This window comes from Anolis sagrei, chromosome 3, assembly GCF_037176765.1.
Source record: "Anolis sagrei isolate rAnoSag1 chromosome 3, rAnoSag1.mat, whole genome shotgun sequence".
NCBI lineage: Eukaryota > Metazoa > Chordata > Lepidosauria > Squamata > Dactyloidae > Anolis > Anolis sagrei.
Window position 1 is genome coordinate 266,469,940 of NC_090023.1, and position 13,935 is coordinate 266,483,874.

The 13,935-nt window shown below is 41.9% G+C and overlaps 1 protein-coding gene across 1 annotated transcript in view; it reads left to right on the forward strand.

The window, feature by feature from the left end:
* The first annotated feature begins 6,385 nt into the window (after window positions 1-6,385).
* Window positions 6,386-13,935, forward strand: part of PDE6D (phosphodiesterase 6D) — a 60,400-nt gene continuing 52,850 nt past the window's right edge. The window contains exon 1 of the mRNA XM_060767320.2: window positions 6,386-6,519. Coding sequence (XP_060623303.1) covers window positions 6,461-6,519 — 59 coding nt within the window. The 5' untranslated portion in view covers window positions 6,386-6,460. The remainder of the gene's footprint in view (window positions 6,520-13,935) is intronic.

The following is a 13,935-nucleotide window of genomic DNA, read 5'->3' on the forward strand; positions in this document are numbered from 1 at the left end:
CTGTACAACGACCAAGTAGCAACAGTCAGAACAGACCACATAATGTCCTTTTATGAGAGGTTTAAAATGGTCTCTCTTTGTCCATGTAGATAAACTCTTTAGCAGCTCATAAAGCGAGAGGACACTCCAAACTCTGTCTCTGCCAGCTTCTCTCTATTCTCTGCTTCCCTTTAAGCACCTGCATAGGTCAAGCCTGAAAAATGTAACAGTATTCAAAAGTCCCAGGCTCAGCCACCTCCCCAGGCATAGCCCAACCAATTGGCTTCATGCATCTTCTTTTACAGTTGTCACACCATACTCACTAACTGATTTCTCACATACTCATACAAAACCAACCTCTTTTAAGACTTTAATACAATATATACATACACATGCATACACACACACACATACAGCGAGAAAGTAAAGAAGATAATAGTAAAGATGATAAAGATGGGTTGTTGTAGGTTTTTTCGGGCTATATGGCCAAGTTCTAGAGGCATTATCTCCTGATGTTTCGCCTGCATCTATGGCAAGCATCCTCAGAGGTAGTGATAACTTCTGAATGGCAGGAAATTATGTACCCTCTCCCCGAAGGATATTACAAAGCACTCTGGAAACAAACTCAAACTCTGGCCAACCAGTTTTGGAGACGCTGGAAGGCAGAGTACCTGGCTCAACTCCAGAGTCGCAGGAAGTGGAAAGACTCTAAGCCCAACCTCCAAATTGGGGACATTGTTTTGCTGAAAGACAAATCCTTACCCCGTTTCAAGTGGCCTTTGGCCAAAGTTACAGAGACCTTGCCAAGTCTGGATGGATTGGTGTTGTTGTTGTTCATTCGTTCAGTCGTCTCCGACTCTTCGTGACCTCATGGACCAGCCCACGCCAGAGCTCCCTCTCGGCCGTCACCACCCCCAGCTCCCTCAAGGTCAGTCCAGTCACTTCAAGGATGCCATCCATCCATCTTGCCCTTGGTCGGCCCCTCTTCCTTTTGCCTTCCACTTTCCCCAGCATCATTGTCTTCTCTAGGCTTTGCTGTCTCCTCATGATGTGGCCAAAGTACTTCAACTTTGTCTCTAGTATCTTTCCCTCCAGTGAGCAGTCGGGCTTTATTTCCTGGAGGATGGACTGGTTGGATCTTCTCGCAGTCCAAGGCACTCTCAGCACTTTCCTCCAACACCACAGCTCAAAAGCATCGATCTTCCTTCGCTCAGCCTTCCCTAAGGTCCAGCTCTCACATCCGTAGGTGACTACAGGGAACACCATGGCTTTGACTAGGCGGATCTTTGTTGCCAGTCTGATGTCTCTACTCTTCAGTATTTTATCGAGACTGGACATTGCTCTCCTTCCAAGAAGTAAGCGTCTTCTGATTTCCTGGCCACAGTCTGCATCTGCAGTCATTTTTGCACCTAGAAATACAAAGTCTTTCACAGCCTCCACGGTTTCTCCCTCTATTTCCCAGTTGTCAATCATTCTTGTTGCCATAATCTTGGTTTTTTTGACGTTTAGCTGCAACCTGGCTTTTGCGCTTTCTTCTTTCACCTTGATGAGAAGGCTCCTCAGCTCCTCCTCGCTTTCGGCCATCAGAGTGGTGTCATCTGCATATCTGAGGTTGTTAATGTTTCTTCCAGCAATTTTCACCCCAGCTTTGCATTCATCCAGCCCCGCACATCCTCGCATGATGTGTTCTGCATGCAAGTTGAAAAGGTTGGGTGAGAGTATGCAGCCTTGCCGGATTGGTAAGGAAGGTAAAACTAAGAGTGTGCCAAAATGGCAATGTTTCTGCCTTGCACAGACCAATTTGTGATGTTGTGTTGTTATTGAATGGGTAATTGTTTATTGCCAAATTAGATTTGCCAATGTTATAGTGTAGATTTCTCATCATTGAGAAATGTAGGCCATGAGTGTGCAGGTACAACTGCACCAACTGCTCCAATTTTGTTTGCTTTGCATTTAATGTTTGTTATAGTCCTAAGTTTCAGGGACTCTGCAGATAGGTGGCTTCTTTTGGCTGCAATCATAGGACAAGCCACCTGTCAATTATAGTTAGGTTCCCTGGTCCCGCCCCCTTTTGGGGTTTTTAGAGGGAATAGAAGCCATTTTGGGTTCAGTCCACACAGAGAAGCCTTTCACACAGGACATAAAACCAAGAGCTCCTGTAGAAAGCTTCGTCTTCTACGGCTTGGCCGGGGTTATATAGCCCTACATCTCCTTTGCTGAAGCACTTCAACCAGCCATCACTGGAACCTGAATTCTTTTTACCCTGGAAGTCTACAAAGCTCTGCTTGGTAAGGGTCACTCGCGGAAGCCAGAAGCAGTTGGTACCGGGTGCAGGGGCTCCACGCCAACAGAGGCAAAGACAGACTGCCCAGATTAGAAGTTAAGGATTTCCCCATTAGTTACAGTTATGAAGATAGTGCCTGTTCCCTGTGGACAAGATTGAGAGAGAGCCAATAGACCAGTAGTTCTCAACCTGGGGTCCCCAGATGTTTTTGGCCTACAGCTCCCAGAAATCCCAGTCAGTTTACCAGCTGTTAGGATTTCTGGGAGTTGAAGGCCAAAAACATCTGGGGACCCCAGGTTGAGAACCACTGCAATAGACTGTTAAGAAAGCCTTAAAGTACCTGTTTGTTTTCATTAATAAAGAACTTTGTTGAACCTTTAAGCAATCTAAAGACTCTGTTTTAAGGAAATCCAAGGGCCTTTAATCTGAGGCAGCCCGGGTGTCCCGTTGGGCACACGGAATTTATGTCCTGTCTACAGTCTTATGCACAGGCCTAGCGTGCAACAGCACAATGTTTATATGTATATATGGTTTATTTTGGGGGTTTTTAGGGTGTATATTGTATATTGGTGTATATGTATGTGTGTGTATATATGTATATTTGTGTGTGTTTGCGTGTATATATATATATGTATGTGTGTCTGTATGCATGTGTACATGTATATGAATGTATGTGTATATGTATATATGGTTTATTTTGGGGGGGGGGTTAGAGTGTATATGTATAGAAGTGTATATGTATGTGTGTGTATATGTGTATATTTGTGTCTGCTTGCATATATATATGTGTGTGTGTGTGTCTGTATGTATGTGTACATGTATATGAATGTATGTGTATATGTATATATGGTTTATTTTGGGTCTTTTTAGGGTGTATATGTATAGAGGTGTATATGTATGTGTGTGTATATATGTATATTTGTGCATGCTTGCATGTATATGTGTGTGTGTGTCTGTATGTATGTGTACATGTGTAAATGTATATGAATGTATGTGTATATGTATATATGGTTTATTTTGGGGGGGGGGGTTAAGGGTGTATATGTGTAGAGGTGTATATATATGTGTGTGTATGTGTATATTTGTGTGTGCTTCCGGGATATGTATATATGGTTTATTTTGGGTCTTTTTAGGGTGTATATGTATATAGGTGTATATGTGTATATTTGTGTCTGCTTGCATATATATGTGTGTGTGTCTGTATGTATGTGTACATGTATATGAATGTATGTGTATATGTTTATATGGTTTATTTGGGGTTTTTTTGGGGTTTTAGGGGTGATTGTCACTCTTTGGCCTGTTAGTTGTATTGTGTCCAAATTTGGTGCCAATTCGCCCAGTGTTTTTTGAGTTATGTTTATCCCACAAATGAATCTTATATAGAAATAATTATATATAAATAATAATTATATATAAATAACGAATCTTATATAGAAATAATTATATAAATAATTATAATATAATAATAAACGAATCTTATATAGAAATAATTATATATAAATAATTATAATATAATAATAAACAAATCTTATATAGAAATAATTATATATAAATAATAATTACATATAAATAACGAATCTTATATAGAAATATTATATAAATAATTATCATATAATAATAAACGAATCTTATATAGAAATAATTATATATAAATAATTATAATATATATAGGTGTGTATATGTGTGTGCATATATGTATATTTGTGTCTGCTTGTGTATATATATGTGTGTGTGTGTCTATATGTATGTGTACATGTATATGAATGTATGTGTATATGTATATATGGTTTATTTTGGGGGGGGTTAGGGTGTATATGTATAGAGGTGTATATGTATGTGTGTGTATATGTGTATATTTGTGTGTGCTTGCGTATATATATATATATATATGTGTGTCTGTATGCATGTGGACATGTGTACATGTATATGAATGTATGTGTATATGTATATATGGTTTATTTTGGGGGTTTTTTAGGGTGTATATGAATATTGGTGTATATGTATGTGTGTGTATATGTGTATATTTGTGTGTGCTTGCGTATATATATATATATGTATGTGTGTCTGTATGCATGTGGACATGTGTACATGTATATGAATGTATGTGTATATGTATATATGGTTTATTTTTGGGGGGGGTTAGGATGTATATGTATAGAGGTGTATATGTATGTCTGTGTATATATGTATATTTGTCCATGCTGGCATGTATATATGTGTGTGTGTCTGTATGTATGTGTGCATGTGTACATGTATATGAATGTATGTGTGTATGTATATATGGTTTAAATTGGGGGGGGTTGTGTGTTTTTAGGGGTGATTGTCACTCTTTGGACTGTTAGGTGTATTGTATCCAAATTTGGTGTCAATTCGCCCAGTGTTTTTTGAGTTATGTTTATCCCACAAACGAATCTTATATAGAAATAAGATTTCATTCATATCTCTTTCTCTAAAAGGTAACAACTTGTGAAAACGTACGTGTGAAAAAGATCTTGGAGTCCTTGTGGACAACAAGTTAAACATGAGCCAACAATGTGATGTGGCGGCAAAAAATGCCAATGGGATTTTGGCCTACATCAATAGGAGTCTAGTGTCTAGATCTAGGGAAGTCATGCTCCCCATGCTCTATTCTGCTCTGGTTAGACCACACCTGGAATATTGTGTCCAATTCTGGGCACCACAATTCAGGAAATCAGAAGACGCTTCCTTCTTGGGAGGAGAGCAATGTCCAATCTCGATAAAATAGTAAAGAGTAGAGACATCAGACTGGCAACAAAGATCCGCCTAGTCAAAGCCATGGTATTCCCTGTAGTGACCTACGGATGTGAGAGCTGGACCTTAGGGAAGGCTGAGCGAAGGAAGATCGATGCTTTTGAGCTGTGGTGTTGGAGGAAAGTTCTGAGAGTGCCTTGGACTGCGAGAAGATCCAACCAGTCCATCCTCCAGGAAATAAAGCCCGACTGCTCACTGGAGGGAAAGATACTAGAGACAAAGTTGAAGTACTTTGGTCACATCATGAGGAGACAGGAAAGCCTAGAGAAGACAATTATGCTGGGGAAAGTGGAAGGCAAAAGGAAGAGGGGCCGACCAAGGGCAAGATGGATGGATGGCATCCTTGAAGCGACTGGACTGACCTTGAGGGAGCTGGGGGTGGTAACGGCCGACAGGGAGCTCTGGCGTGGGCTGGTCCATGAGGTCACGAAGAGTCGGAGACGACTGAACGAATGAACAACAACAACAAATTGACAAGCTGGAATGTGTCCAGAGGAGGGCGACTAAAATGATCAAGGGTCTGGAGAACAAGCCCTATGAGGAGCGGCTTAACGAGCTGGGCATGTTTAGCCTGAAGAAGAGAAGGCTGAGAGGGGATATGATAGCAATGTATAAATATGTGAGAGGAAGCCACAGGGAAGAGGGAGCAAGCTTGTCTTCTGCTTCCCTGGAGACTAGGACGCAATGGAACAATGGCTTCAAACTACAAGAGAGGAGATTCCATCTGAACACGAGGAAGAACTTCCTGACTGTGAGAGCCGTTCAGCAGTGGAACTCTCTGCCCCGGAGTGTGGTGGAGGCCCCTTCTTTGGAAGCTTTTAAGCAGAGGCTGGATGGCCATCTGTCAGGGGTGATTTGAATGCAACATTCCTGCATCTTGACAGGGGGTTGGACTGGATGGCCCATGAGGTCTCTTCCAACTCTTTGATTCTATGATTCTATGATATATAAACCCTTTTTCCTAGTTCCAACAGACCTCCCTACCTCTGAGGATGCTTGCCATAGATGCAGGCGAAACGTCAGGAGAGAATGCCTCTAGAACATGGTCATATAGCCCCAAAAAACCTACAACAACCCATTCACCCAATCCTCCGTGCCCTGCTCTGTCCACCAGGGGGCGCTCTTCTCTACGCCTTCCTAGCATTGCCCATTTCGAGCCATAGCGTTCGCTTCTCGGTGGAGATTGTCCCGCGGCGAGACCCGTCAGCCCCTCACTCTCTCCTGCGGTTGCTGGGGCGTCTCTTCCTTAGCGACTGAGCCGGGGAAGGGAGCCTCCCTCGGATTGGCCGCCGGCGCTGCCTGTGTGGGGAAGCCCCGGCTGGGATTGGTCGAGCGGGGCGTAGTAGGCGGGGCGTGTTGTGTGGAGGGCTGGTTCCGCCGGCGTCGGGGCGTCCGAGGCGCCTCTCTCTCCGGCCCAGAGGAGCCATGTCCGGCCAGGAGGAGGAGGAGGAGCGCGCCAAGGAGATCCTCAGGGGCTTCAAGCTGTATCCCAGGGAAGGAAGGAAAGAAAGGAAAGAAAGCAAGCGGGGGAACGAGGAGGCCAGGGATGGAGGCCCAGCTCCTGCGGGTTTGCTCGGGGAATTACGGTACAGAAGCCTTGCTTGGGAGGGGAGAGGGAGGGGGATATGGGGGAATATGGGAGGCTACTTCAATAATAATAATAATAATAATAATAATAATGTTCTAGAGGCATTCTCTCCTGACGTTTCGCCTGCATCTATGGCAAGCATCCTCAGAGGTAGTGAGGTCTGTTGGAACTAGGAAAATGGGTTTATATATCTGTGGAATGACCAGGGTGGGACAAAGAACTCTTCTCTGCTGGAGCTAGGTGTGAATGTTTCAACTGACCACCTTCATTAGCATTAGAAGGCCTGGCTGAGCCTGGGGGAATCTTTTGTTGAGAGGCGATTAGATGTGCCTGATCGTTTACTCTCTGCTGTTTTGCTGTTGTAATTTTTGAGTTTTTTTTAATACTGGTAGCCAGATTTTGTTCATTTTCATGGTTTCCTCCTTTCTGTTGAAATTGTCCACATGCTTGTGTATTTCAATGGCTTCTCTGTGGAGTCTGACATGGTCCCAGCATTTCTGTGTTCTCAAATAATATGCTGTGTCCAGATCAGTTCCTCAGGTGCTCTGCTATGGCTGACTTCTCTGGTTGAAGGAGTCTGCAGTGCTTTTCATGTTCCTTGATTCGTGTTTGGGCAACGATGCTGCGTTTGGTGTTCCCTCTGTAGACTTGTCCACAGCTGCATGGTACACGGTGGACTCCTGCAGCGGTGAGAGGATCCCTCTTGTCCATTGCTGAACGAAGCATTTGTTGTATCTTCTTGGTGGGTCCGTAGGTTGTTTGTATGTTGTGTTTCCTCATCAGCTTCCCTCTGTGGTCAGTGGTTCCCTTGATGTATGGCAGGAACACTTTTCCTCTGGGTGGATCTTCATCTTGACTCTTGTGGCTTGTTCTGGGTCTTGCAGCTCTTCTGATGTCTGAGGTGGAGTCTCCATTGGCCTGGAGAGCCCAGTTGAGGTGGTTCCCCCAGGCTCAGCCAGGCCTTCTAATGCTAATGAAGGTGGTCAGTTGAAACATTCACACCTAGCTCCAGCAGAGAAGAGCTCTTTGTCCCACCCCAGTCATTCCACAGACATATAAACCCATTTTCCTATTTCCAACAGACCTCACTACCTCTGAGGATGCTTGCCATAGATGCAGGCGAAACGTCAGGAGAAAATGCCTCTAGAACATGGCCATATAGCCTGAAAAAACCCACAAGAACCTAGCAGAGTAAATAATAATAAACTATTGTATTCCTTTGTATACCTGACCTTTTTTCACGTGAGATCTAAAGCAGCTATAAATAAATATAATAATAATAAATGGCAGAGGAAATAACAATTTAAATGTATCAAATCCTGATCTCTTTCACATGAGATCAAAGGCGGATATAAATATAATAATAATAAAGGGCAGATATAATAATAATAATAATAATAATAATAATAATAAATAGCAGAGGAAATAATAATAAACTATCGTATTCCTTTGTATACCTGACCTTTTTTCACATGAGATCAAAGGCGGATATAAATAAATATAATAATAATAAATGGCAGAGGAAATAATAACAATTTAAACAAACTACCGTATTTCTTTGTATCAAAACCTGCCCTTTTTTCACGTGAGATCAAAGGTGGATATAATAATAATAATAATAATAATAATAATAATAATAAATGGCAGATACAAATATAATTATATGAACCACTAAGACAATTAAGATCTTCTGGTGGGGCCCTGCTCTCAATCCCACCACTTTCGCAATCGCATCTGGTGGGAATGAGAGACAGGGCCTTTTCTGTGGTGGCCCCTCGGCTATGGAATTCTCTCCCAATTGAGATCAGATATGCCCCCTCCCTCCTGTCCTTCAGGAGGCTGGTGAAATCTTGGCTATGGAAGGAAGCATTCCCAAAGTAATGGATGAAACCGGCTACAGAACAAAGTTATCGACCACACAAACGGACTGAGTTGGACATGATTTTATCTTGGCGATTTGGCTTATTTGTAATTTTAATCGATATGTATTTTAACTTGTTATTATATGATGTTTTTAGATAATACTATTAGCATTGAATCCTTGCTGTAAGCCGGTTTGAGTCAAGGAGGTGAGAAGATCGGGATATAAAAGTTTTAAATAAATAATAATAAATAATAAGAATAATAAATAGCAGAGGAAATAATAATAAACTACCGTATTCCTTTGTATCTAAGGTTCCCCATTTTTTTAACTTGAGATCAAAACTCAAGTGAAACTCACTTTTTTGCACTGGAGATCAATGGCAGACATAAATATAATGATTTTTTTTCATGTCAGGAGCGACTTGAGAAATTGCAAGTCGCTTCTGGTGTGAGAGAATTGACTGTCTGCAAGGACGGTGCCCAGGGGACGCCCAGGTGTTTTGATGTTTTAATGTTTTACCATCCTTGGGAGGTTTCTCTCATGTCCCCCATGGGGAGCTGGAACTGACAGAGGGAGCTCATCCGCGCTGTCCCCGGAGTTGAACTTCCAACCTTCCGGTCTTCAGTCCTGCCGGCTATATAATGATAATTATAATATATTATTATCACAGTATAATAATAATAATAAATGGCAGATATAAATATAATGACAATAATACATGGCAGATATAAATATAACGATAATAATAATACATGGCAGATATAAATATAATAACAGTAATAAATGGCAGATATAAATATATGATGATGATAATAAGTGACAGATATAAATATAATTACGATGATAATAATAAAAATGGCAGATATAAATATAATAACAATAAATGGCAGATATAAATATAATAACAATAAATGGCAGATATAGATATAACAATACCAATAATTATAGAATCATAGAGTTGGAAGATACCTCATGGGCCATCCAGTCCAACCCCCTGCCAAGAAACAGGAATATTGCATTTAAATCACCCCTGACAGATGACCATCCAGCTTTTATTTATTTATTTATTTCACAGTTTTCTATACCGAGCTTCTCAACCTCATTGAGGGACTCAGCCCGGTTTCCAGCCATAAAAAACATATACACTCATTAAAGTATCATATATCACAATTACAAAAACAACTTTAAAAACACTATATATAAAACTACAGTGGTCAGTCGTCCTATTAAGATGGATCTACATCAACTTCCATCCAGAGTCCTATGGTGTTGTCTCGTTCATCGAAGGCCTGACTCCACAGCCACATCTTCACCTTTGTTTAAAAGCTTCCAAAGAAGGAGCCTCCACCACACTCCAGGACAGAGAGTTCCACTGCTGAACGGCTCTCACAGTCAGGAAGTTCTTCCTCATGTTCAGATGGAATCTCCTTTCTTGTAGTTTGAAGCCATTGTTCCTTTGACAGAGGAAGCTAAAGATTTTACAGCCTCCAAAATTCCATAGCATTGAACCAAGGAAATTAAGGTAAATTCATTCAATAACATAGATGCACCCCAAGGTTTTCTTTTCTTTTGCTGGAAGGTTTGGTGTACTAACACTTTTGTTTTTTAACAAAAGAATTCTAAGCAGGCAGCAACTCTAATGGCCAAATGACAAAGGGTGCGTGTTTTGCTGCTTTTTGGTTTCAGGTTTTAGAAAATTGAGATGCACATTCAATTCAGTGGTGTAAATATGGTAGTTCTCAGCAAAGGCTAAGGACATTCACAGATTGAAGAGCGGATTGGTCAAAACAAACAAAATTGAACTTTATCAGGGAGAAATGTACAGTACTACGCTTAGGCCATAATTTTGGGCTACATCAAGAAGAGCCTTGTATCAAGATCGAAGGGAGTCATAGTCCCCTTTCATTCTGCTTTGGGCCAAATTACTCTAGTTCTGGGCACCACAGCTCAAGATGGATATTGACAAGTTGGAGGGTGACCAAAATGGTCAAAGGTTTGGAAACCATGACCATTTGCTAGTTATGTTTAACTTGGGGGAAAGAAGGCTGAGAGAAAGGCACATGAGAGTCATTTTTAAATATTTGAAGGGATGTTACATTGAGGAAAGGCCAAGATTATTTTCTGTAGCTCCAGAAACTGGAGTTCAATGGAGCAAATTACAGGAAAAGAGATTCCACTTAAGATCTTTTCATCTGAGGAATCCACTGGCTGGGGATCCAGTGGAGTCTTGTCCTCCAGAGGTTTTAAACACAGCCTGGATAGTTTTCTGTTGGGAATGCTTTGATTGTGTTTTCTTGCATGGCAGAATGGGATGAGACTTGCTGTCCCTTGTGATCTCTTCCAACTCTTTGATGCTGCATCATGAGATATCTTGGAGATGGGAGCCAAGTTGAAGTTCTGTTATATTTCAGAAATATATTTTATTATACACATAACCTAAAGGTAATTTTGTACATAATAAGGATTGAGCATTCCTTACCAGGAATTCCCAAATACTTCAGAAGGGGCCACATTTTTCAGGTTAAGAGATACTTAGCAATATTTAAAACTGATATTGTACTATGTTAATAATATATTGTATGTATATATACCTTGCAAGCCGCTCTGAGTCCCCTTCGGGGTGAGAAGGGCGGCATATAAATGTCGTAAATAAATAAAATAAATAAATACTTAATCTGAAATATTCTTAACTGGTGGAAGGGGATGGGGATATCTGATGTTTTGTTTGATGTACTTTGGGCTTGGCCTCGTGTAAGCCGCACCGAGTCCCTTGGGGAGATGTTAGTGGGGTACAAATAAAGATTATTATTATTATTATTACGTGGAGGCAGAGCACTAGGGTAAATAATCAGGGTTGGGAATAGACCTGCCTGGAAGAATATGATAACATAACACATTGCATACCAATTTATCATACTGTTTATGAAATATGAAAGTTGACAAGTGACTTGAAGGTGCACACTCAGACTTAGTGGATCAAGAGTTAACAGTTGTTTGTGGTCCACCCAAAGAGGGGAGGGAAGGGAAGGGAAGGGGTTTGAAGACCTTGTGTCTATGGCAGTGGTTCTCAACCTGTGGGTCCCCAGGTGTTTTTGTCTACAACTCCCAGAAATCCCAGCCAGTTTACCAGCTGTTAGGATTTCTGGGAGTTGAAGGCCAAAAACATCTGGGGACCCCAGGTTGAGAACTACTGGTCTATGGTGTGTTTTGTTGTTACGGTAATTAAACTTATTGTGGCTGGTTAGGGTGAAAACTTAAAATATGCCTTCTCTGACAAATAATAACTCAAACTTGTTTTCTGCTGTTTTGGACACTAGGACAAAGAGCAATGCATTCAAACTACAGGAAAATATATTCCTATTCAACATTAGGAAGAACTTTTCATGTTTAGAGGTGTTTATTCTGCTGTCTTGGAGTCCAGTGGAGTCTTCTTTTCTTTTGAACAGAGACTGGATGTTCATCTGTTGAGATGGCTTGGATTGTCTCTTCCTGCATGGCAGAAGGGAGTTGGACTGCATAGTCCTTGGGGTTTCTTTCGGTTGTATAATGCCATAAAAGCAAGTTTGTTGTCAGCAAGAAAAATTGTGTTAGTATTAGTTGGTTGCTTTGATACCAGTCAGGTCCAACTTGTCAAAACTGATCCAAATTGCAGGTGAAAGAAGAGCCAGAATCTCAGTTCCAGCCTTTCTGTCTCCCTCCTTCAGCCAAGGCTGCAGCAGGATTCTACAGATGGGAGTCTCACCCGGTGAAACAACGGGATTAGCACACATAATCCATACTAGAGTGTGCCAAGAGCAGGAATGGAGGGTGCATTGCAGTGGAGGCCTGCAGTGCAGGAGCTTGAAGGCAGTTGAGAAAGTGGGCCAGGCTGCAAGGCACTGGGATACAAGCCCAAAGGGTCAATACCTGGCCTGCACTGGGAAGGAAGTCCATCTTCCTTTTCTGAGAGGTACTGGTGAGTTAGTACTAGTATTAGGCAGCAATTCTTTGCATGCCTAGGTAGGAATAAACCCCATTAAGCTCGCCGAAACTTACCTGGGTTAGCATGTGGAGAAGCCACTGGATAGTAATCGTTAATGGATCCAGGGTCCATGTGGAGCAGGCATGGGCAAGCTTTGACCCTCTAGGTGTTTTGGACTTCAACTCCCATAACTCCCAACAGCCAATGGGCTTTTAGGAATTGTGGGAGTTGAAGTCCAAAACACCTGGAGGGCTGAAGTTTGCCCAAAATAAAAGGTACCAGATTTTGATAGAAGTCTAATGCTAACTCCCATGTCTTTGTGTAGGACCTCTTGAGGCAGGGGGAAGCCTCATGATGGTCCCTTCTCAAACAAAAGGGTAATAAAGCACGCTAAAGATTTTTGGGAAGAAGGGAGAAGTAACCTTTACATGCAGACAAAATACCTTAAACTACATAGATAGAAGACTGGATCTACCCTGCCATATAATGCAGATTTAACTGGATTATCTGTGTCTACACTGCTATATAATCCAGTTCAATGCAGCTAATCTGCATTTTGGAACTGCATTATATGGCAGTGTAGCTCCAGGCTAAAAAACAGGCAAGAAACAAGACAAGAGGTGCACACCACAGTGTTCCCTCTGTCCCTGATTGCTCTGTATACAAGTGTAGATGGTTCCTCACTTCCAATAGAAAGTATCAGAGCAGGACAGAGAGAGACCCCGCAGCAATTTGCAAGTGCAACTTTGCCCATTCTTTCAGTGGAATGTAGGGAGAAGAGAGCCTCTCTGGGTTAAACCCCTGTTCCAGCAGGACTGAAGACCAGCAGGTCGCAGGTTCAAATCCGGGGAGAGCGTGGATGAGCTCCCTCTATCAGCTCCAGCTCCTCATGCGGGGACATAAGAGAAGCCTCCCACAAGGATGGTAAAACATCAAAAACATCCTGGCGTTCCCTGGGCAACGTCCTTGCAGACGGCCAATTCTCTCGCACCAGAAGCTACTTGCAGTTTCTCAAGTCGCTCCTGACACGACAAAAAAAAAGTATTTCCATCACAAATAGGAACAGCCACTCTTTTTGCCATGATTGTAGGAATTGGACATGATGCCTCTCTGGTTTCCTTTTCAGTGTAACACTGCATTTGAGGCCTGAATTTGGGAGTGTTGTCTACATGCCAAGTGAGCCCAAATGGTCTTTTAAACTAGGGGAAAGTTCTAATACAGTATTCCTTATTGAATTGTAGCCTATAGTGGCTTGCTGAGAACTCTTGGAAGAAGCTGCCTCAGTTGACTTCATTTGTATGTGGTTCATGTCTTGTTCTCTTGCCCAGCTCATAGCATGGTGTTTTTGTTTGATGTTCAGGATTAGCGAAAGAATGACTGGAGCAGTGGGTTACTTGTGTCTGTGGGAGTGGCTCAGAAATCATGGATGGAGAAAATTTTGTTACAACTTCTTTCTTAAGACCTCAGTTGAAAGGGATCCTTTATCC